Source organism: Mirounga leonina, unplaced genomic scaffold (assembly GCF_011800145.1).
Source record: "Mirounga leonina isolate KUSES-001 unplaced genomic scaffold, KU_Mleo_1.0 Mir_53, whole genome shotgun sequence".
Lineage (NCBI taxonomy): Eukaryota > Metazoa > Chordata > Mammalia > Carnivora > Phocidae > Mirounga > Mirounga leonina.
Genome location: NW_023270807.1, coordinates 98,822,221 through 98,847,062, shown reverse-complemented (window position 1 = coordinate 98,847,062; position 24,842 = coordinate 98,822,221). Strand labels below are relative to the sequence as shown.

Below are 24,842 nucleotides of genomic sequence, written 5' to 3'. Positions count from 1 at the left end.
AATTAGTCATATTTTGGGACGCTGGGGTGGCTCAGTCGGTTAAGCGGCTGCTTTCAGCTCGGGCCGTGATGTCAGGATCCCGGGATCGAGTCCCGCATCAGGCTTCTTGCTCAGCGGGAAGCCTGCTTTTCCCTCTGCCTCTGCCTGCCACTCCCCCTGCTTGTGCTCGGTCTCTCTAACAAATAAATAAATGAAAACTTAAAAAAAAAAAGTCATATTTTGGCTGATATCCCCCCCGCTTTTCTCACACACGCACACATGCGTGTGCACGCACCCCCCACACACTAGGCACCCTTAGATATCTATGTCTGTTTTGTGTTGTGTTGACAAAAAAGGATGACTCTGTGATCTTTAGCTGCTCCACCTTCTACACTCACAGTCACTATCAGGGTCCCCAGAGCCTCCCTCACAGGAACACCCAGTACGAGCAGAAACAAAGTGCCTGCTGAGAGTCGCGACCCTCTCTGAGCCGCACCACCACCTCTCAAGCTTTCTCCCGGAGAAACCTTGGAGCGCTCAATGGGTACTGTTCAAACTGTTTTAAAATCTGCTTTTTCTATTAATATGTTCTGAACATTTTCTCATGTCGACAAATGTCCAACAAATAAAATACAATATATTCATAATTCATTAGTATTCACTGAAGTAAGCCATGATTTTCTTTCTTTTTTTTTTTTTTTTAAAGATTTTATTTATTTATTGGACAGAGAGAAACACAGCGAAAGAGGGAACACAAGCGGGGGCAGTGGGAGAGAGAGAAGCAGGCTTCCCACAGAGCAGGAAGCCCGATGCGGGGCTCGATCCCAGGACCCTGGGATCAGGACCTGAGCCGAAGGCAGACGCTTAACGACTGAGCCACCCAGGCGCCCCAAGCCATGATTTTCTTAACGTTAGCCCGGAATCATCGGACATTGGCATGTTTCCGATTTTTCAATATCATAAACAATACTCTGATGAAGAGTTTGTTGTAACATTTCTAACACATCTAACACATTCTTCTTTTTAGAAAAAATTATTATAGAATTTATGGGTAAAAAAAATGGGCATAGCTTTAAGTCCTTTGATATATATTAACACTTTTCTCAGGAGAAACACTGTACACGATATTATTTTTAAATCTCACAAGTAGTATAAAAAGAGTGTCTAGGGGTGCCTGGGTAGCTCAGTCAGTTAAGCATCCACTTGATTTCGGCTCAGGTCGTGATCTCAGGGTCTTGAGATCAAGCCCCACATCCAGCTCCTCACTCAGCGGGGAGTCTGCTTGAGATTCTCTCCCTCTCCCTCTGCCTCTCCCCCCCTCACTCACGTGTGCTCTCTAAATAAATAAATAACATCTTAAAAAAAAAGAGTGCCTACTTCCTCACACAACTGTCAACCCCAAGCATTACAATATTCTTTTACACTGAGACAATTAAAATAGGATCTATGTTTGTGATAAATAGATTATTGCCTGGTTGAAGTCAATGGATGGATGCACTGATTCAAGGTGTAAGGAAGAGCAAGGAACTGAAATATCAGTGAGGCGACTCTACCTGGGCCTGTAAAGGTAATAATCCAGATGTCTGGGGGCAAACAGAGCCCCCATGGAGGTTCAGAGATATGATCAGCATAAGGAGCTGTGATAAATGCATAAGAGGAACAAAGAGGCAGAGGCATTCAGAAGTGGGAGAACTCACCTTTGGCTGGGAAAACCGAGGCATCCTTCACTGAGGGGAGGGGCACCTGCCGTGAGTGTGGGGGCATATCTGGGTTCCTCCGGGATGCTAGAAGGCCAGTGTTTAGATGGCCCCGAGGCTCACTTCTTTCTCCCCCTGACCTTAGATGCCTGCCTTTTTGGACAGGCAAAGAGAGATCCAGCTCGGCGGCCGCCCTGCTAAACAGCATGTGACCCAAATCAACAGCAGCTTTCTGGCCCTCCTCTTTTCCAAGCCTGATTTCATAATCTCTCCAACATGCCTGATCATCCTCCACTGGTCCAAGAAGTGATGCCTTCAAGGTCACTCCCTACCTTGGGGGCAGCACATTGGCTGCGGCTAGGGGATGTTCAAGATCAGCGCTGATGATTCTCATCAGTGACCAGCTGTGGCAGGGGCCTTCCACCCGGGCCCAGCCATCAGTTTAATGCGTTTCCTTTGTGTTTATGAAAAAAATTAGTCTCGCTCTCTAAAGAAGTCAGAATTACATTTTGAAGTGTTTATGAGTTGTCAGCATAACTATAGACAATATGAAACACATTGTGGGGTTTTTTTTTTAATTTATTTCACAAAGGAATCAGGGAAGGACTCATCTGTTTAAGTAAGAAATATTTTGCTCATTAGCTGGTGACATCATTGCCCTCTGAAATTAGGAGATTTTTGTCAGCATATGGACAAAAAGAGGAGATTCCATTCTTCTCCCAGAGGTGCAGCATAACACTGAAATAATCTCTCTGGTAGTTTCAAAATTAACTAGTTGTCGCCAGATTTGAAGAAAGAAGAGGAAGAGGAGAATATAATTATATGATATTTTTATTTGTAAAAAGTATGTGAGAATTTGAGGTAATATTACTGTCCCCCAGGGGCAAAGGCCTGTCAGCACTTAATTCATTTAAGAAACTGTTTAAAGAACCAACTATAAAAACCAAAGGCACAGCAAACGGCTGCTACATTCCACAATAAATTCTATTCTTTTTCTTAAACTCCTGAACTTTGCATTTTTTAAAAAATCACCCCCAAATAAGGTTGCTAATTTCCCCACAGGAGGAGGGAGAAAACAGGACTCTAGGAGTCCTACAGCCGAGTTTGCAGAGACTGGGATGACGGGTAAGCCCATCCATCCCAATTCTTCAAGTTGCCACGGAGCAGAAAATGCCTTTATTTCTCCTCAAAGGGGTTGACGGGGATGAGAAAGGTAAGTGGAGGAAAGAGAACTGGATTCTTCCTTTACTCTGTGAATGTTTGAAGTTTCTTCTGCCTGAGATTATGTAGCCCTGCCCATAGGCCAGAGAACCCCACTGTTCACATAAATTAGCTGAGTTAAGGTAACAAAGACATGATGGGAAGCAGTCAAGAGCTCTCCAGGTCCTTCTGTTAAGAGTGGCGTAGTGTTACCCAAAGCAAATCTATGGTGCCAAGCACACTGAAGACTAAAACAAACACCAAACCCACTCATTCTCGAGTGTGTTCAGTTCTCACATGGCCTGTGCCATGGAAAAAGGATGATTCAGAACAGAACTGCCAAGTAGGGCAATTACATATGCGTTTGAGGCTCTAGTTTCTGGAGCTGATAGAAGTTTTCATCCCCAAAGCGGTAAGTCTCCTAAGGGATTGGGTGGTGTTTGCAAAGTCACATTACTTTTATGGCGTCTGACACTGACTGATTCATGGATCAGGCACGATGACTTCTTGGACAGGGCTGCCAAACAACCTTGTCCAGGCATATGACGATGAAAAAATATAGAAAACTGATAGAACCTACATGGCAACGGAGGGGAGGTACAGACACCAAGTTCTATCCTTCAACCAAAACTTAGGCCACAGATCAGCACAATCGACTCTTGAAGCTGGAGGCAGATGGGCCAATTTCACTTCCTAGGGTCACGATCTATCACCTTAACATAACTGTCCTTATGTCTGTAGAACAAATAATAAGCAAACTTATTTTGACTGAATAGCTTCAATAAACAAATTTCCTTCCAAACTGAAGAAATCTAGGCCGAATCCTTAGAAAAGAATCATTCAGAGCTACAATTGTTGTTTGTGGTCCTCTCCTTGGCTATCAAGTCATGATGATTGCTGAAAACCAGACCACAGAATATCCTTCCCACAACAACTAACAAAATAAGCAACAGCCCCCAAAAAACAAAATTACTAAAAACTAGCATAAATGTTTCACCAAGAGCACCCAAACAAGGAAATGCATATTATCTAATATATTAAGCTTTAAAGCTTCATGGTCAGGGAAACCTGGGTGGCTCAGTTGGTTAAGCATTTGCCTTCGGCTCAGGTCACAATCCCAAGGTCCTGGGAACAAGTCCCGCCTCGGGCTCCTTGCTCAGCGGGGAGCCTGTTTCTCCCTCTCCCTCTGCCTGCCGCTCCCCCTGCTTGTGCTCTCTCTCTCTCTAATAAATAAATAAAATCTTAAAAATAAAACTTCATGGTCGAGGGAGGAAACAAATTTCTGAAGACCAAAGGAAAAGGCCTCACTACTGTAAAAGCCACATTGGTAGGAATCTTGAGAATTATTCCATGGAATTTCAAATTTCAAAGGAAGTAAACTGTGTGGCCTTCCCTTTTTTTTATTTTTTGATCTAGGACCAATGGAAATTGCTTCAGGAGAGTAATGAGTGAAAGGATGGAAAGTTAGTGGTAAGGCTGATCCTGAGTGAAATAAAGTCTCTTAGAAATTCACCAGAATTGGGAGGGGGCGGGGGGGGGGGGGGGGAGAAGAAATTCACCAGAATTGGAGAAATGAATTTAAAGCAGACTGCCTATGGCCTACCCCTTCCCTCACACCATGTGGCATGAACCGTAATGCAGCACATTTTAACACAACCTTGGGAGAGGGAAGGCAGAGCCCAGGTATGCTAGCAAAGACCACATTCCCCCTCGGGGGGGCGGGTATCCCCACTTCTTATAGCAACAACAAACATGAATGGACCATAAAACAAAGCCCTCAACTGCAGCTTGGAAGAAGGGAAACAATCTCTTCTCAGCTAGCATGAGGAACAGGTCAAAACGTGATCTTCATTCTATCAGCACGAGTAGAAACTCTGACCTGAGGTACACAGGCATGATCAAGGTGAAAGGAAATGTATGACAACTATTCAAACAAACTTACGGCAAGGGGGAAAAAAGAGGGAGAAAAGCATGGAAGAACACAAAGATCCTATCTTTTGATCCCATCTCTCTATCAGATGAAAACACAACTCAAGGAGCAGGAAGAAATTCCTAACAGTTGCTTCACTCTATAAAATAATTTAGTAAGAACACGAATTCAATTAAATGAGACTTCAAAGACAAGATGAGTAACATTAATGATATTAATTTAAAAACTGCAGTATGAAGGAAAGAGAGGACCAAAACAATCTATTGCAGAACCAATTTGTAAGTAAGAATGAACAAAGAACCAGGATCTATACCCTAGAAGTCGAAATACTGATAGAGAGAAAAGCTGTATCATTTAAATCCATTTCCTCCTATGGTCCGAGTTTTAAGATCTACCCAGCTCTTCACCTAAGCTCAAGCCTTGCTGCTACCTCTACCTGACACGTTTCTCTCTTCTCCTGGTGAGCTCTTCCTCGGCTTCGGCCTCTCTCTCTGGGAAGGCTTCCCACGCTCTCCTCACTGGGGCTGAATGGACTTTGTGTGTATACTTAATATACTAGGTAGTACTATTCCAATTAAATCCTCAACCATGCTGTCCACTTGTCTGTCTCTTCCTGTCAAATACAAACCCCTGTGTACAGGGACTAGCACGTAGTAGGGATTCAGTAATGTTTGCACAACAAATGAGTAAAAGAAGGCTCAAGATGGCATTCTGTCACCTATACCCTGGGTCAAAAGTGCAGGTAAGAAATCCTTTTAGGAACTAATCATGCAATGTTATTAGCGTTATATCAGTAATAGTCCAGTCAGTAAGGGATGATAGAGGCTCTGGTGTGGTACAAAGAGGGAGAGGAACAAGAAAACAGAATAAAGAGATATTCTACAGACATTATTCCGTCAGCAGAATTTGAATTAGAATTTGGTTGTATTAAAATACTGCTTTCCAAATGAGTGTCATCGTCCGATGACTGACTATAGTGCTAAGAGTTGTTGTTTTTTTTAAGATTTATTTATTCATTTTAGAAAGAGTACGAGCCAGGGAGGGGTAAAGGGAGAGGGCTAGAGAGACAAGCAGATGCCCCGCTGAGGGGGGAGCCTGACATGGGGCTCGATCCCAGGATCCCGAGATCATGACCTCAGCCAAAAATTAAGAGCCGGACAGTTAACTGGGCCACCCAGGTGCCCCAAGAGTTTTGATAAAATAGGTAAATGGTAACTTAAGATTCAAATGGACTCGAAACAAAGTGATGGGCAGCCTATGACCTCCATCAGTTGGCTTAGGCTAGAGGTGGCCCTCAGTCCAGATCCTACTCTCGAACCACAGTAAGGGCCAGGATCTTTCTAACCCATCCATTATGTAAGATCTGGCACTAGGGCAAATGATTCAAGGAGGAATTAACATGTGATAAATCTCATTTAGTAAGTGATGGACGTCCTCTCTTACCCCCATTTCCCGGAGGTTACTTCCAAAAGCAAAACAAAGACTGGTGTTGCCAATCTAAATGCCAATCCTTAACCCAGATTTCATTACAAATATCTTTACTTAGATACAATCAGCTAGCAGGGGAAATGTGGTACATCCTGTTTGGTATTCATGTATTGGGTTGGACAAATAAATTTGCCATTTTTATAAGCCAAAAGCTAGTAACTCCAGTTTCACCTGACTCAACCTAATAAAAGAAACAACAAACCAGAATGTACCCAAAAGCTACCTTAAATTTTTTAAATGTTAAAAAAAGGTTCCCCTCAGCTTATGTAGTACCTGGCTATTTTGTCATTATTTATTTTATTTTTGTTCACGTGGCCCTCGATGTGCTCAGGAGGGTCTGTCGGCAGCAGCCTCGACTCTCTGTAACTGTACAGACCAGTGAAGACACAGATGTGCCCGGTCAGTCTGCCAGGTACAAAGAGCCACATCGCAGTGACTTACGGGCCGGCCACGAGGGCGCTCTCCACCACGACCCGCCCGGAAGCCCACACCCACATGCTCGGTGAGTCCACCTCACAGCACGGCCTGGCCCTAGATAATTTCAGTACAATTAACAGCTTATTCTTCCCAAACAGTAATCCCAAAGTAAAATATGATCACCGAAATCATACTGGACACACCCTTAAACCCACTTACGGAATAACTAACCTTCCGAAACAAAAGATGAACGGATTATGTGTTTGGTGAAAGCATAACTAACATAAGCTAGCTGCATTAAGCTCGTTCTGACAACCCTAGCCAATCTGCTGTAATACATCAACACTTGCTAGCATGTTAATGACATGTCCAAAAAATAGCACTTCCATGGGAACTCAAGTATTTTAACAGTTAACGGAAAGGTAAAAGATCTAAACATAAAGTAATAGAAACGGGCTTTCACTGGGTATTTACTTTGGGCCATTTAATTCTTGTAACACCTGTATGGGATAGATATACTTGCCCCTGCTTTCCAGATGAGAAAATAGAGGCACAAATTGATGAGACAACTTTCCCACAGATGCAGAGCTCACAGGTGATAGAGCTGGACGTGAACCCAAAGCCTGCGTCCAAGTCCAGCTTAACCGGCTCCCTCCCCTAAGCATGCTGGGCAAGGGCAAGCACCAGTTTTCCCTAGGACAGAGCCTCCTTCTGGGCTAACTTGTTTCAAGAGGATGATCTTAAGGCACTTCAAAGTTTGGCCTCTGTCCCACGGAGAAGGCTGGGGATGAGAGGGTGGTGTGGAATTAATGACAAAGAGTCACCTAAACAATGGTTTGTGGTCAGCTTACATGCAGTTAGAACAAAATTCATCTTTCTCAAGAGACTTGACTATGCGTGTTGTTCCAATGGATTGGTTTTGCCTCCTGGACTCACCATAAGCTGCAGGTCTAAAGAATCATCACTTTTACCCTTCTAAAGGGGAATTTTAATATGTCCCTGTTTTACTAGCATTTTAGTTTCAAAATCACTTTTATTGAAATTAAGGGTAGTATTTCTTCCTGTACCTTCCCACCCAGCCAAATAAAAAAGAAATTTACAGAAAGTATCTATGAAAGTCTGAATAATCATCTGAAGGCTTCAAGTATGCATTAAAAGACCAGAATCAATAAAAGTTATTTTTAACATAGTTACATTTAGAAAAATAGAGAAAAGTGGTCATTATTCTGGTACCATGTAACACAGCAAGGTAGAAAGAATTGCTGATAACTGTCCCACAGATGCAGGGTATAAATGCCCTCTGGCAAATCACTGCTGACCATATTTCTCTTTCTCCTGGTCATATTACAAGTCAGATGAGGAAGGCTTTTCGGTTTCAGAAATAAAGAGCTGAAGCACATATCCAACCATCCTGTATTCAAGCCCAGCTACTAGAACCATCAAAGCTTCAACGAGCAGAACCATCTTTTAGCCACGAATCGAAAGTTACCTTGCCAATTAGAATTCTATTAAGCTGAAACCCATATATTAAGAGTTAAGGGAATATATCCTCTAGGAAAAGAGATATAAAGAAAAAATGTAAACACCATTAAAAGCAAACAGTTTAGGGGCACCTGGGTGGCTCAGTTGGTTGGGTGTCCAACTCCTGATCTCGGCTCAGGTCATGATCTCAGGGTCGTGAGACCGAGCCCTGCGAATTACTCTCGCCCTCCCTCTGCCTCTCGCCCTCCCTCTGCCCCTCCCCCTACTTCCTCTCCAAAAAAAAAAAAAAAAAAAAAAAACCACGTGCAAAGAGTTTATCCAGAAATATAAGTTATTTTTATGCTTGGAATCTACCCTCTCTTAAATTTCCTTGTTTTTTTTTTTTTTTTTTTAAAGATTTTATTTATTTATTCATGAGAGACAGAGAGAGAGACAGAGGCAGAGGGAGAAGCAGGCTCCCTGCGGAGCAGAGAGCCCGATGCGGGACTCGATCCCAGGACCCTGAGATCATGACCTGAGCCGAAGGCAGACGCTTAACCGACTGAGCCACCCAGGCGTCCCAAATTTCCTTGTTAAAAACCAATATAGAAGAGAGATAGTATAAGAAAGTCAACCATTTTCACAGAAAACCTTTACTGTACCTATAATGCCAATTCTCATTCTGTGGTATATGTGGATCTTCACACAATTTATGCATCCAAAATATATTCACTCAGAGTAAGCAAAATATGAAAATCATATTTTTTGTAATTGCTAGGAGTATCTATGAGTGGGAGAAAATTTTATAAATTTATGTGTTATCATTAAAAAAAAAAAAGTCTTCTTATGGGGTCAGATTTCCCCAAGTGAGGAAGCTAATGATAATTGATTTATATTTTCTTCTAATACCTTTGAAATATAAAAATAAAACTTCTATAAATTTTAACCTATACACCTTGTCTGGAAGTTCGCCCTAGTAAAGGAAACATATTCAAAATAAACACATTAAGATAGCCAATTAAAAAAAAAAATCTGGTTCAACCCATAATACCATACTCTAAAAAGAGCATCATTATATGGACACCCCTTGAATGAGGACAGGTCAGTCTGTCCATGAAGGCCTACCCCATTTGCATGGGCTCTGCTCTCCCACCACATTCTGTGCTAGGTGATTAAATTGTGAGCCTTTTCTTTGGTCATAATAGAAATCAAGCCATTCACCACAAGAACCACTAAAAAAGTAACTTTGGGGGCACCTGGGTGGCTCTGTCGGTTAAGCATCTGCCTTCAGCTCAGGTCATGGTCTCAGGGTCCTGGAACTGAGCCCCACATCGGGCTCCCTGCTCAATGGGGAGTCTGCTTCTCCCTCTCCCTCTGCCCCTTCCCCTGTCTTGTGATTTCTCTCAAATAAACAAATAAAATCTTTAAAAAAAAGTAACTTTGTGGAATGCTCTCCTGGTTTTCTGCACACTATCTTTTAGGAAGTTCTAGTGTAGACTAAGGCTGTGGCAACCTCTCCTTTCAAAATATCAGACCTGGAGCCTCTGGCTTGAGGGCAATAGTTTTAAGTAAGGCAGGTGAGATCACTCTGAAAAGCTAAGTAAAACCTGTCTGACAGTGGGGGACAAGTTTACAAAGCCCCAAAAGGATTTAACAGTTTTGCAGTACATGAACCGAAACATCTCATCATACGGGGATATTTTAGTTGAGACCTTGAAAGTCCTCAATCAAGGAAACACTTAAAATTGTATTTTGTTAGAAGTGGAAGAAGTGATCACTTGACATTGTGTCTCTGTTGCCCAAACTCTGGGACACAGTTCAACCCACAGCCCTCCTGTGCCTCAAACCAGGTTAGAGGCAAAATACATTCAGAACTGGCTGGAAGCAAAAGCTGTGAGGAGACGCACAGGTGGATGAAAGGTGTTACTATGCCTCAGCTAGAACACTGGAGCCTCCTTGCACAAATCCTTCCCCACTAAATACCCCCAAATGTAGAAGATCAATTATAAAACGATGGCTTGCGTTACAAAATTAACTCGCTTCACGAAACATTTTACCATAGTTGCTTCATCCTAGTGAGGAGCTCCAGATACAGAAACATAATTCCATTTTTTTCTGGAACACATTTTGTATCAAGTGAAACAAACAAACAGGGACCAAAATAAATCTCTGCAATGGACTCTAAGAGCCCCCAGTGCCTTATTATCCTTGTTGTCGCTTTAATTTCTCTTTATCATATATATATATATATTTTAAAGATTTTATTTATTTATTTGAGAGAGAGAATGAGAGACAGAGAGCACGAGAGGGAAGAGGGCAGAGGGAGAAGCAGACCCCCTGCTGAGCAGGGAGCCCGATGCGGGACTCGATCCCGGGACTCCAGGATCATGACCTGAGCCAAAGGCAGTCGCTTAACCGACTGAGCCACCCAGGCACCCTCTCTTTATCATATATTTTGAAAAATAACTAAAATCACATCATAATGAAACAATTTACAACTTGAAATTTTTGGAGAGATGTTTCACTGCAAGCCTTTTCATTAATATTTAAGGACCAAATAGAGATCACCAACTTTTACCTACCAATTTTGTAGAAACACAAAAATTATGATTTACTAAAACTCCTTGAGTAAAAAAATATAAACCCCAGGACAACAGAGAGCATTTCATTAAATGTCTTCTTAACCAGAAGGTAAATTGAACCTCAAGGCACAAAGTTGAAAGCTTAAAATGAGAACTCTTACAACCTCCCCCCTGCAGGAGGCAGAGGAAAACAGAATTTATCAAAATAAAACGAAAAATATTACAACAAATGTCCAGATATTTAACAAGGAGTCACGTTAAGTACTCAAACCAGAAACTCTTTTTAAAAACTCCAATACTCGCAACAGGAGTTTGTTATTAATGAGAAACAGCAGAGAACACATTCTCCTCTGGCAAAGAGAAAGCTATTTTTCACTTCCCCTGGTAACTATCTTTAGTACTTTACATTCTTAGAAACCAGGAATGTGAATATGGATTTATTGTGAAGCAACACGCAATTATCTAATGTCAGTTATGGGGGTGGGGGAGTCTACCAAATCAATGCGAATGAAATCCTAAAGCACGACAGGCATCAATATAGGGCATTGAGTCTCGTGACAAAGGGCTTGTGATCCCTGAAACTTTCATGGCCTGGACATTCCCGACTACGGCCAGTGGGCTATTTACATCTCAGTCTAGAAAAGAATCAATAGAAAGCTGAAAAGCCCTGGCTCTCGCACAAAAGATAATCAAAGCGCCTAACCCACAGCGGCTGAAGTAGGACACAGTGGGAATTATCTGAAATTAATTACTCTGCTATCAGGCGAATGTAGCATTATTGAGAAGGAATATCTTGGCTGGAGTCTCTTGCTGAGTCTCCATAAAAACACAGGACAGGCTAAAGTAGGGTAGGAAGGGCGAGTGTCACATACATTAAGATTGCAAACAAGTTCAAGCAAACTTCAATGCCAATGGTGGTCAGCTGTAGGAATGCACAGCGTGACTAGAAATGGGTGTGGGTTGTTTGTGCAAAGCCAGCTAGCAAAATACGCGGGGTAAATAATATCGCTTCAGAAAACTCCACTGCTGAACGGCCTGTCTTCACCTACATCTCTCAGCAAAAACTCACTCTGGAGCTTCTGGAAGAATGTACTGGAAATGGAGGGTGCATATGGTATTCCTGGCCCTTCATCCAACTAGAACAGGCTGAATTCATTTTTGCGTCATCTATGAAGAAACGGTTTGCTAAGAAATTAATAATGTGAGTGTGTACATGACATCTCAAATCCGTGTGAGCACACGTGGGGGTGATTTTAACCCATGCACTGCTGGGTAAACTCCGTCAGGGCAGGGCCTGTCTCTCCTGCTCCTATAGCTTTGTAACCTATCTACAGAATTAAGCCTGGTATACAGCAAGTGCTTGCTAGATGTCTCCTCAATGAACAAAGAAATGCTCAAGGGAGTGAATGTCCGACTTCTCAGAAGTACCTACTTTCCTCTGACAATTTACACCAAGGTGATGGTTCTGATTTACCATCTGAAGGCGGTAATAACCAAAAACCAATTATCTAGTAATGTCTTCTTGGCAGCTCGTTCAAAACCACTATTGTACTCAATTTATATTAACTTTTTCTAAACGTGACGAGCCTCTCTCCCTGCTGTCTGAGTGTGTGAGGTCTTACTACAGCCCTGTTTCTCTGACTGGAGAGTCTTATAACCTCCCCCTTGACTCAGATGCTATTAATCAGGACAGTATACAGTGAGTCTGATACTAAAGGACCCACTATGGACAATTGGTGTCTTTGTGTTCTCCCCAAGTTGGGTTTGAATCGCATCAGTCCTGAGTTACTGTATTTATTCTTCATGATTCTTTAGGTTCATGATTTACATTTAAATTATGCTAGTCTTTAGGACAAGGGGATAAGAGACCCCAAAAAGGCACACTGAAATCCATGAACACGGTTCTTTTGATTACCTCATAGTCCCAGCACACAAAGCTGGCTAGCATATGATACATTTATTACTATAAAGGGTAACGTCTCAGTCTCTCACACAAAAGCAAACCAAGCAGGGCTTTCAAATTAACAATCCCCTGGGGTTTTTTCTTTCTTTCCATTTTTTTAGCTGAAATGGAAATCTGGTGCTTGACTCAGGAAATCAGGGACAAGAAGGTAGTGGAAGGCTTGTATTTACTTCTGATAAGCCATCATCTGTTGCTTAGATGCAAAGAAGGTGTAAAGACAGAGGCTGTGGTTGTAGGACATGAAACATGCTCTCCGAGCAGCCAGGAAAGATGAACGTCTAAATACAACTTTGTCCACTAAGTACTTCCCGAACATGCCATATGAACTGGACACTCAGACACTCACTGGAGACACAAAGATAATGTAGCATGCCTTTCTCGCTCAAGGAGCTCACGATTCCCAAGGAGGCTAAAATGTGTCCGATGAATCCCGATATTCCAGGATAACAGGTTTTGTGTACAAAGCTAGTTTAACAAAGCGCAGAATAGGAAGCAATAAAACATACTTAAGGAGGCTAAAGGAAATTTCAGAGGAGATGGCAGTTGGACTTTATCTTGAAGGACACACAGAATTTTACCTGGAAAAACCTGGAGGAAGATATTTTAGGTAGAGGAAATTGCATGAACTAAAGCAGAGTGTGTGAAAATACAAGTGTGTTCAGGCAGGGTCCAGGGTGGATGGAGTGGAGGCTATTAGGGGCGGGGGGTGGCAGAGGAGAGCGGAGATACTGATTAAAGTCAACACTCAAGACTCTTGCCAAAATGTTTGGAATTTATCTTACAGAACTGGAAAACCATCAGGCTTTTCAGAAACAGAAGACTGCAAGAAAAGAGGTATGTTGTGGAGAGATGACTACCTCTACAGAGCATGGACAAGAAGCTAAGGATACAGACGTAGAGTTGCTTCCAGATTTTAAGGAAGAAAGAACCTAACAAACAAAACAACTATATAATAAGTGAAAAAGGGTAACTCCCTCCATTCTCACTCCATGAAGCTGGATGATGGCATCACAAAATATCTGCTTGAAACTCTGAACTCTAATTCCCACGATCCCTGCGGAACTCCTAGGAAGCGCTGTTGGGTCACATTAAAATAGCATGAATAATAAAAGTCATCCAAACTGGAAAAGAAGTAAAACTGTCTCTGTTCACACATGACACGATCTCCTATGGAGAAAACCCTAAAGATTCTACCACACAAAAACTGTTAGAGATAAGAAACAAATTCAGCGAAGTTGCAGACACAAAATCAACAATCAGTTCCATTTCTATACCCTAGCAATGAACAATGTGTAAAAAGAAAATAAGAAAACAATTTCATTTACAATAGCATCCAAAAAAAGTGATAAAATACTTGGAAATAAACTTAACTAAGGCGGTAAGACGTGTACACTGAAAATTACAAAACATCGCTGAAAGAAATTAAAGAAGACATAAAGAAATGCAAAGATACCCTATGTACACGGAGTGGAAGAACTTCATATTATTAAGATGACAATACCACCCAACTACAGACCCACTGCAATCCCTATCAAAATCTCATGGCATCTTTTGCAGAAAAAGAAAAACCCATCTTAAAATTCACATGAAATCTCAAGGGACCTGAATAGCTAAAACAATCTGAAAAAAGAAGAACCAAGTTAGAGGGCTCACGTGTCTTGATTTCAAAACTTACTACAAAGCTACATTAATCAAAAGAGTATAATATCTACAAAGGACAGGCATATAAGCCAATGGAATAAAATAAGAGAGCCCAGAAATAAAATCTAGCATATATTATATTGTCAATTAATTTTTGAAAAGGAAGCCAAGACCAATGAGGAAAGAACAGTCTTTTCAACAAATGGTTCTGGGAAAACTGGGTATCTATCTGCAAAATAATGAAGTTGGACCCGTACGTTATATCATATATAAACATAAACTTAAAATGGGTCAAAGACCTAAACTTAAGAGCTGAAACTTAAAACTCTTAAAAGAAAACAGAAAATCTTCATGATATTGGATTTGGCAATGATTTCTTGGATATGACACCAAAAGTACAAGTAACAAAAGCAAATGTAAACTGGACTTCAAACTTAAAAAACTTTTATGCATCAAAAGACATCATCAAAAAGTGAAAAGGCAACCCTAGAATGAAAGAAACTATTTATAAATCATGCACCTGATAAAGGATTAATAGCCAGAATATACAAAGAACTCCTACAACTCAACAACCAACAATAAAACAACCCAATTCAAGAATGAGCAAAGAACTTGAATAGACATTTCTTTAAGGAATACATATATTCTTATTAGTCATTAGAGAAATGCAAATCGAAGTCACAATGAGACACCATTTTACACCCATTAGGATGGCTAGTAACAAAAAAGGGGGAAATTACAAGTGTTGGTGAGAAGCAGAAAAACTGGAACCTTCACACATTGCGGTCAGAAATGTACAATGATGCAGCCATACTGGAAAATTGTATAGCGGCTCCTCTAAAAATAAACATATAACTAACATGTGATCTAGAAATTCTACTCCTATATACATACTGAAAAGAATTGAAAGCAAGGACTCAAACAGATATTCATATACCGATGTTCACAGCAGCACTGTTCACAACAGCTGAAAGGTAGAAACACCCAAGTGTCAATCAACAAATAAATGGATAAAATGTGGTATATATCCTTACGGTAGACTATTATTCAGCCTTACAAAAGGAATGAAGTTCTGGCATATGCTGCAATGTGGATGAACCTTGAAAACATTATGCTACATGAAATAAACCAGACGCAGAAGGACAAATATTGTACTATTCCATGTACATAAAGGACCCAGAATAGTCAAATTTCATAGAGCTAGAAAGTAGAATGGTGGTTTCCCGAACTTAGGGAGGGGGAGTTACTGTTTAATGGTTATGGAATTTCTGTTTTGGATGCTGAGAAAGTTCTGGAAGTGGATTTTGGTGATGATGGCACAACAATGTGAATGTGCTTAATGCCACTGAATTGAATAGTAATTGAACTTAAAAATGCTTATAACATTAAATTTTAAGTTACATATAATTTACCACAATTAAAAAATAACACAGAATGAATAGAACTATTCTGACTGCAGATAAGTCCATCAAGAAAACTGAGTAACGTGTCAGAAGAGACCCTTCTTTTCAGATCCCGGTGGGAGCTGGTAGTTGGGGAAAGAAGTCCAAAGGCAGAAGTTGGCTAAAATCTACTTGGTAGTAGAAGCGGTCAAGATGCTCAGAGACAGTAAACTTACATTGCAGTTTGACGAGCCATCGAATGTTGGGTAAGAACCGTCTGGCCAGTCGGCAGGGTCCAAGGCCGCTGACTGCCGGTGCTGGGCCTCATACTCCTTGAGCTACAGCAAGAGAAAATGCAAAGATTGACATGGAAATAATGGCCAGGGCTGTCAGAGAGAATGCTCTGGGCACCTTCTTCATGCCACTGCTGGGGCCTCAGTGCCAGCCAAGGACAAGGTTCCCCAAACTGAGAGGAAGATGCGCGCCCTGCCCTGTGAGTTTTCACCTACATCAAACTGACAGACACAACGGATTCTTTGTATTCTGTGTTCTAAAAAGAACCTTGATTTTCCCCTCCAAGATCCTCCAGCCTCAAAACTCCTCTTTCTCAGTTCAATTGTAAGTTCAGAAACAGAAGTTGTCTGTAGTTTGGCCTCTGCATTACGTCTCTTTGTGAAAGACACGATGTGGTGGACTACGGACATCCTGGCCAAACAGAGGCGCAAGCCTGAAACTGATTTTCTAAGAGCACGTGCTTTTCTCTTTCTAGATTGCTTCAAGTTTCCAGTTCCACGTCATCACCTAACGAACGTGATGGGCTTTACTGCGGACCCTTGTGGAGGAGAGGAAAATAACAAGCCATCTAGATTCTGTTCAGGGCCATGTACAGTTTGGGTTTAGAAACTCGGTTTCTACTTTCTGAAATAGAAAGACAAGTGAAACATTAGAGGAAATTGGCAAATTAAGCAAGCAGAAAGGTCTTTTAGAATGGCAAATGTGCGAAGTTCTAGGCATGTTTTCATAAAACACGTAGAAATTTAACTCTGCAACACAATACAGTTAAGTTGCCACTGTATTAAAATCTATTAGAAAGCAGTTTTTTGATATGAATTTCAGACACTGATGAAATCATGTTCCATAAATCAAGACACCAAAAAACAGAAATGATCTGACCTAACAGCCCAGGAGAAGATGTCAGGACTGTCCTCAACCACCGGAGCTACGTGGACGTGGCAAAGCCACCATGTTGACAACATCCCTCTAGGGAAAAGCAACTTTGCAAAGTATCACTTCTACCATGAAATTCTTTTCTGCGCATGCTTGTGACAGGAGACAGACGCGGGGAAGCAGACAGTATTGATGAATGGGTTAGAACTTGGCTGCAGAACCGAACATCAAATGGGAACCCTTGGGCAAATTACTTAACTCCTCTGTGCCTCAGTTCCTCTACCCGGAAAATGGGTGTGACAACAAACTATCTCACAGAACTATTACCAGAATTACATAAGATAATGCAACAAAACTCTTAGCACCCTGTACCAATGCAACAGACTCATTACGAGCACAGTGTTATCACCAGCCTTGGGGTCTCCAATAAAAGAGCTCAAAGTTCACATCAACTCCAGGTGTTTGAACTTTTGCTATTTGCTAATATCACTTTAATCTTTCTGGTACGTTAGGGGCATTAATATTGCTCTAATCTTTATGGTATACGTAAGTTATGCATCAGAATGCTCTTTCCTTCCAAATGTACTGGTTTCTGAAATGTTACATTCTCCCTGCATGACTGGAAGAGCTGCCGGCTGAAAGACAGGGTTATCATTTGTCTTCTCCAAGTCTCTGCCATACTTTTATATTCTACCTTAGGCCCAACTTTGAGAAGCCACTAAATGAGCTTCATCTTTAATAAAAACAAAACAAATTCCTAACTAATCAATCATAACAGATTGAATATTTTTCTTCTTCTATCCGTCCCTGTCCTTCATCGACCCTGGGGTCTAAGAGAGAGATTCAAATTTGCACTCTACCCAAATTTACCTTGTTTTTTCATTTTCTAATTTTAAAATGCTATGTTTTCAAGTTATAAAACGGGATCCCTAAAAAGAATTTGAGGTGCATTTTACAGGGGAAAAATGCAACCTGGTTATTTATTTATGTAACTACATTTTATATTCTACTTTGCTCCCAAAGAAGTTTTGACTTAAATATAATTTCATAGAAGACAGACAATTGATGATTTCATTTAAGAACTTAGATCTTTTGAAGCAAATGTACAGCTTTAAAACAATGACAGAAGTTTTAAAGTGTGCATGTGTGTGCGTGTGCAGACGCGCGTGAGCGCATGTATCTGTCTCAGGAGGAAATACTCCTTTCACATCCTATTTTCTTTAGTCTCATAGCTTTCTCATACTTGATGTCCAGGATATGATTCCTAGAGGGATGGCCATTTTTAGGAGGCTAATGCTTACTCTATTTTAAAAACCTTTGAGGAGATTCTAAAATGTTCCCATTTCTATGAGAAAAGAACTTTTGTATTATATCTAATCTAAATCCCCTCCAGCTGCAAGTTAAATTCATTTCCTTTTATTTTGTCCTCAGTAGAGATTAAAACAAAATAAAACAAAACACTGTTCAGTACATCCTGAAGACATGTTGTCTAATAATCCTTCATATACTTGAAGATAGTGATTAAGTTCTTTTCTGTTTCTTCTCTGAGATAAATCCTTTCCAATTTTCACCCATGGGACCTATTTAAAAAAAAATTACAATCATTTCGTTGTTCTCCTATGGACTCTCTCCGTGAGCCTCTCCAGTTGTCCAAATCTCTGTGATTGATGCACAGTAGCTGCTGCAAGGAATATAATAATATATATAGGTTCCCAGTTCCTAATCATGCACTCTGGTATACCAGATGCCCAGACTCCGTTCACAAAACTGTTCACCAAGTCCTCAGTTACTATGCATTTGGGCTCACATCTACACCCTGCTCTAGGGAACTTTCCATGGCTGACAGGAACGGTTTCCCAGAGATGCCTAGAAGGCTGCCTCCTCCTCCTCCCCAATCAGCTTTAAGTCTCCTTTTCTCTGGCAGGACAACTCTACAGTGCAATTCACCTTCCAGAGCTCCCCACTCCCTATGGGATCAGCCTAAGGCTAGATTTCTCCTGAAACTGCATCTCTGTCCAGCTTTTCCCTCTGGCTCTCCTGCTCCCTTTCCTTACTTAGCGGCAGTCAAAAGTCAGTGACAAACAAGTACTTTTCAAAACAAACAAACAAAACAAACCCCCATGACTTTATTTTGGACTTTCACACAGGTATGACCTTATGGAATCAGACACATATTTATCAGATGGATTAATATGTAATATTTAGTTACTAGATCAAGTTAACATGAGTAGTCTTTTGTATTCATAATTACATTTTAGGAAATATGATTATCAAATCGTAGTCATAGATCTCCCTCAATTTCCTAGAGCTAGTGCTTCCAGTTAAAATGTCAAAGGACATATTTTTCTACACCATATCCCCATCACTGCTGAGCACCATCATACCAAAACACTAGTGTTCTCTTTTAGCCAAAGCTTTAAAATTAACTGCATTTATTCCCTACTCACCTATCCTCACTCATACACCACAAAAATCACCCAGATAAATGAATACCCTGTGGCTTCCAGGTATCTCATAGGCTTCCAGTCCTTGCAGAACTAGCCCAAAATCTAAGTACCCTGAACTTATTTGCCAAGAGCTATGCACGCTCTTAAAATTACCACCTGGAAATTGTGTTACATAGAATATGCCAATTACCTAGATCCCCCTAAACAATTTTTTTTACTAATAAGCTTGACTTCCTTAAAGCACACGTAGTAAGTATCCATCATAAAACTATTAGAAAATGTTTGAGATGCATTAGATTTGATGAAACTATTCAGTTAATAAAATATAAAAATCGTAAGTTAAGCTGCTTTTCTTTTCTTTAAGCTGCTGTCTTTTTCAATTACACACTCAGAGAAAATACAGAAATACAGAGGTGTTTTATAAAGTTCATTCTCTTCAAAAGGTTTTTTTGCAGCTTATGGTAGTGTTTCACATATGAATTCCTTGGAGCCTTTTTCATTTTGATCTCTGTTTCTATCAATAACTGGGTTTTCAGGTGTGTGAATCACCCTGCGTGCTTCCCAGGGGGAAAATACCCATCAATGAGATCAAATTCATACAAATAAAGCATAATGGACCAAACTGTCTTTGTTTGACATTAGACAAAATTTCCCCCAATACAAGGATGTACTGGGGATAGTCCCAGCTCCAAACAACACACAGGCAAATTTCTCTCCTGATACTGGGTTGCCCTGTCAGGAGTGAATTTAGATGTTCTACCCGTGGGGCTTTAAGTATGTGATTGACAGCAGGAGAAACATACACCTGAGGCCCTGAAGGACATTCTCATCATGGTCATTATAGGAGGCCCAAGTCTTAAGGTTTTTGTTTTGTTGTGGTTTTTTAATATAATGATCAAGTAAATTTAGATCCTTGAGCTGTCATAAAAGAGGCAGATCCTTTCCATAGACTATTTTCTGCTCTAAATAACATTTTCCGTGAAGTGTTTTGTCTCTGGCCAAAGCAGTAGCCCATCCAGTCACTAGTAGCTGAGGCTGTAGGCTGCCCTGCCAGGAGCAGGCCGAGAGACTTCCCTGCCAGGAGCAGGCCGAGAGACTTCCCTGCCACTTCACCATCTGTCAAAGGACACCCATCGCTGTGTGCAGAATCTAGGAGAGTTTAGAGAAGGTCATCAATTTTGTTCTTCAATCTGTGCTTCTGGATTGTCTTACCAGAAAATATTCTTGATCTCTTGTTGGGCTCTGTCCTGAAACTAGGCAGGGCAGCCCTCCCCGCCCCCACCCCGGGAACAGACAGATTGCATTGCTCAAGCCTCCACCCAAATCCATACACAGCTGTGCCACCTTCTCATCCAGTCAACTTCCGATTTCCTTTCCATATAAATAATAGCTAGCTGTTAATTAAAATCATCAGCTCTGAAGGAGCTTTTCTCCCCAGCTTTGAAAATGCTCCATTCTTTTTAATTATAGAAATGCACTACCTAACACTATGTTAAGGCCACTTCTCATACTTTCTTCTGCTCCACGAAAACTGGATTAGGTACATCACATGCAACTCTCCTCCCAGTAGACCAGTTTGGGGGTGAAGGTGGATCAGCAGCAAGGACAGGAGGTCGCCACCTGTCACCTGCTCCATCCCTGGTCCAGCACTACTTTGGTCCACCAGGGACACCGTGGGCCGAGATCACCTCCGTTCCTTCAAATCGACAAAGCAAGAGAAGCCGGCAGATGGGCGTCTGGAGGTGGCCTTGGCCCTCAGGCCTCCAACTAAACCCCCGTCCCATCTCCCTCTCCCTTCAAGTGCTTTATTCCCCCCAAGGCTGTCTCAACAATACGTGAAACTTTTTGTTTTTTAAACTATTGAGGTTTAGAGTCAGGTATAGGAAACTAAATTGAACGTGCTTGTCACAGTTTCAAGGTTTCAGATCTTTAAGATTCTACTTAATGGTAAAGTCATAACTCATTCAATAATTCCTTAGTGACTTAAAAGTTTTCATTTTTTCTAAATTGAACGTGCTTGTCACGGTTTCAAGGTTTCAGATCTTTAAGAATCTACTTAATGGTAAAGTCATAACTCATTCAATAATTCCTTAGTGACTTAAAAGTTTTCATTCGTTTCTAAACCTGCCTAATTTATGACTGTCTACACAGTACCAAACCAACTATTCTAAGTGGAAACCCAAGAATCCATCAGTCAGTTTGTTGGGCAACAACCAAGCAGGAAACCTCTTAATAATTGCTCTCTCTCTATCATAAATGCTACACCAGTACCCTAAGGATTAATTAGGCTTCTTTTAGTGCTTAATTTAGCTCAGAGCAAAAAATATCTAATTAAAAAACTAATTTCTAATTAATACCTACTTGGAAAGAAAAGCAAGCAAAATTTTAAGGTATGCCTAAAGCTTAACTTTTAAATTATTCAAAGTTTAGTCTGTGACAGCATCTTATACAACTGATGTTTACAATGGCTGTACTGTATTTTTACTTTGTTTTTTATTTAATAATTTTTTTATCATTGTTATATTCTTGTCAATCTTTTTACAAGGCTTGTGTATTTTGCAATGGCATTCAGAGGATCACTTTCCTCATCAAAGTGGTCCACAGCTCAAAAATATTTGCCATTCATTCATGCACGTAGTCACTGAACACAGAAATTTAAAATTCACAACATGGAATGCTTGTATTAAGCAAACAGAATGGAATCAGTATTTTATCTGATGACATAAGTACTTGATGACCAGCAAAGTATCATCAAAATACTACTCTGAACAACACATTCCTGTACTCTTGAGGCCCCTGCTTTAGTCTACTAGAGCGGCTATAACAAATTACCGTAGACCGGATGGCTTATAAACAACAGGAATTCCTCACAGTTCTGGAGGCTGGGAAGTCCAAGATCAAGGAGCTGGCAGATTTAGTGTGGGGTGAGGACGTGCTTCCTGGCCCCATCTTCTCGCCAGGAGTCCTCACATGGGGGAAGGGGTGTGGGAGCTCTCAGGGGCCTCTTTTGTAAGCTCACTCATTCCACTCACGAGGGCTCCCCCCCCTTAGAACCTAAGCACCTCCAAAGGCCTTACCTCTCAATAACACCGCACTGAGCGTTAGAATTTAATACATGGATTAAGGCCGGGGGGGACACAAACATTCCCTCTATAGCAACCCCCCATTTCTCCATATAAGTGGGTCAAGTGCTCACAAACATAAACCAAGTATCGGCACTCTTACCCTCGCAAGCGCTTCCTCAATGGTGATCATCTTCTCCTTGACCATCATCATCAGCTGAATCCGTTCCTCATCACTCATGGTTATCTCGCTTGCAACATAGCCCACGTCTTCTCCTAGAGAGTGAAGACAAAAGACAGGAATGAAACGAAAGGAAGATAAAACAACATGCTGAGTCCTGCAAGGTCACTGGTCAGGACTGGAGAAGGAGAAAGTTCAAGGGCATTGTCCGGCATTGCACGTTGCTGATGGAGCAACAACAGGAGCCGGAGCAATGGGCTGCTTTTGAGGAAGACAACGAGCCCATCTTATTGAGAAACAGGCTCTGAGGACGTATGCATGTTACCACAGAAACAAATCCTTCAAAATGACCAGAGCCTTTGTGATGGAGGGCTTAGTGGAAGGGTTTTGGAAGAAAGCCGACAGCAAGTCCGGAGAAAGAGGTGGGGCAGAGACCTGATTGAAAAGACCCACCTAGAGCAGACAAGCATTCCAAGGCTCCGTCGGCTGATGGTCCTCTGTGTCCTTCTATTTCAAATATGAACAAGAAGAAAATCTTTTTGAGAGGAGTGGGAGGGACCCCTTTTTCGTAACATAGAACTTTAAGGTCACAGAGTCAGCGGCAGAACAAGACCTGCAGCCTGGCGAGATCCTGGCTTCCTACGAAGCCGTTTAACTGCCGTTCCTCAGAGGACACGCGCAAACAAAATCACAAGGATGAAGCATTTTGAGTTCATTTATATATTATATAATATATATAGTAAAGTCTCATCATAAATACGTATATATCTGAAAGTCTTGCCATAAATATGTATCCAGACTGTGAGGGGAACTCGATTTCCCACTCGAAACTGAAGGCAGCCAGGGACGCCTGGGTGGCTCAGTCAGGTAAGCGTCCGACTCTTGATTTCGGCTCGGGTCGTGATCTCAGCCCCCTTGTGAGATCGAGCCCCACATCAGGCCCTGCACTGGGCGTGGAGCCTGCTTGGCATTCTCTCTCTCCCTCTGCCCCTCCCCGCTTCCCTCTAAAACGGAAACAGAACTGCTGAGGCAAAGAGAATCCCCCTATCAGGATCTTTCGAAAGTGTTTTCCTGCAAAGCAAGCAGATTACCGATACCTGTAATATATGTGAGCCACGCGAGCCTGGGTGCCCTTGGTTAGCGTGTAAGGAAGGACAGGTCAGTGGACGTGGGTGGTTAGTGCACACGCTGGGAATAAACCCACATTCTGGTCCCCATCCTTCCCCTGCCCTATCTTTCTCACACATACTCTACCAGCTTCGATGTCACTGGGATGCTTGGCCACTGCTAAGTTTGCCCTTGGTGTAGAGGACCAGTAAGAAAGTCTGACTGCAGACCTGTAGGAACCCACTGCAATCAGGGCCGACCCTGGAATTTATGTTCCCCTGTGTTTCTCTATCTCATTTCCATTTTGTAATCAATCAGTCCGGAAATACCACTCAAGTTTCCTTCGCCACTCATCTACTTGTCCGGGAAGAATAATAGTGTGTGCTGGGTGAGGAGACAAGCCTGCTGGTTTGATTCATTTTACTATCTGCGTCACCTCCGAGGGTGGAGGGAAGCGACGGGGAGCTGGTTGGGTTTTTTTAAAAACCCACATGAGCCAGTAAACTGTTGGCTTCCTCCCTCTATCACTGCGTCCCTTTCTCTCTCTCTTTTTCCTTCCCTTTCTTTCTAAATACGACTTTGTTAGGATCCGAGGTTTACTCTGAATCGCAAGTGACCTTGGGTGTGTACCAGAAGGAAAAACTGGGAATGTTTAAGAATCATAACCTTAAACCAGGAAACTGGATTAACCCCAGTGAATGTGGCTGGGGTCGCAGGTGTGTGACTCCTGAACGTGCTGTCCTTGTCCACGTGTACGAGTAACTGGAGAAGCATTCTGAACAGGGTTCGATTTTGTAAACGTAAACAGGTTTACGATTTTGTAAACGAAAACAAACAGAGTCGCTGGTCAGCCACTAAAAATGTTCATCTCGTGATAACCTCACTCGGCTGCGCTGGGATCGAGAAGTAGCTTTGTGTCTGCTTCCTCTCAATACGGGGAAACATAAATTACCCAAATGGGCCTCAAAGGGATGACATATTTACTTACTATATAAACAACAACAAAGACACGGCCAAGAGGAGGGCAGGGCTCCCTCCACAAAGCAGCCTGGGCACATTCCCATGATGTCAGACCATGAGAGAGTTTCCAGGGGCAACAACCCCGTAACTGGCCTGCCACAGAAAAGCAGCGAAAGCT

General features: G+C 41.7%; 1 protein-coding gene and 1 pseudogene across 6 annotated transcripts in view; both read right to left on the bottom strand.

Moving 5' to 3' along the window:
- SASH1 (SAM and SH3 domain containing 1) overlaps positions 1-24,842 on the bottom strand; it is a 245,573-nt gene that overhangs the window by 50,213 nt on the left and 170,518 nt on the right. For 5 of the 6 annotated variants that reach the window (XM_034990970.1, XM_034990972.1, XM_034990968.1 and 2 more), the window contains 3 exons: positions 23,051-23,104; positions 22,580-22,692; positions 15,977-16,078 (listed from right to left, as the gene is read on the bottom strand). In XM_034990970.1, the coding sequence (XP_034846861.1) occupies positions 15,977-16,078; positions 22,580-22,692; positions 23,051-23,104 (269 nt within the window). The remainder of the gene's footprint in view (positions 1-15,976; positions 16,079-22,579; positions 22,693-23,050; positions 23,105-24,842) is intronic. The other variant, XM_034990969.1, reaches the window with a different exon arrangement.
- LOC118000880 lies at positions 18,833-21,976 on the bottom strand (annotated as a pseudogene).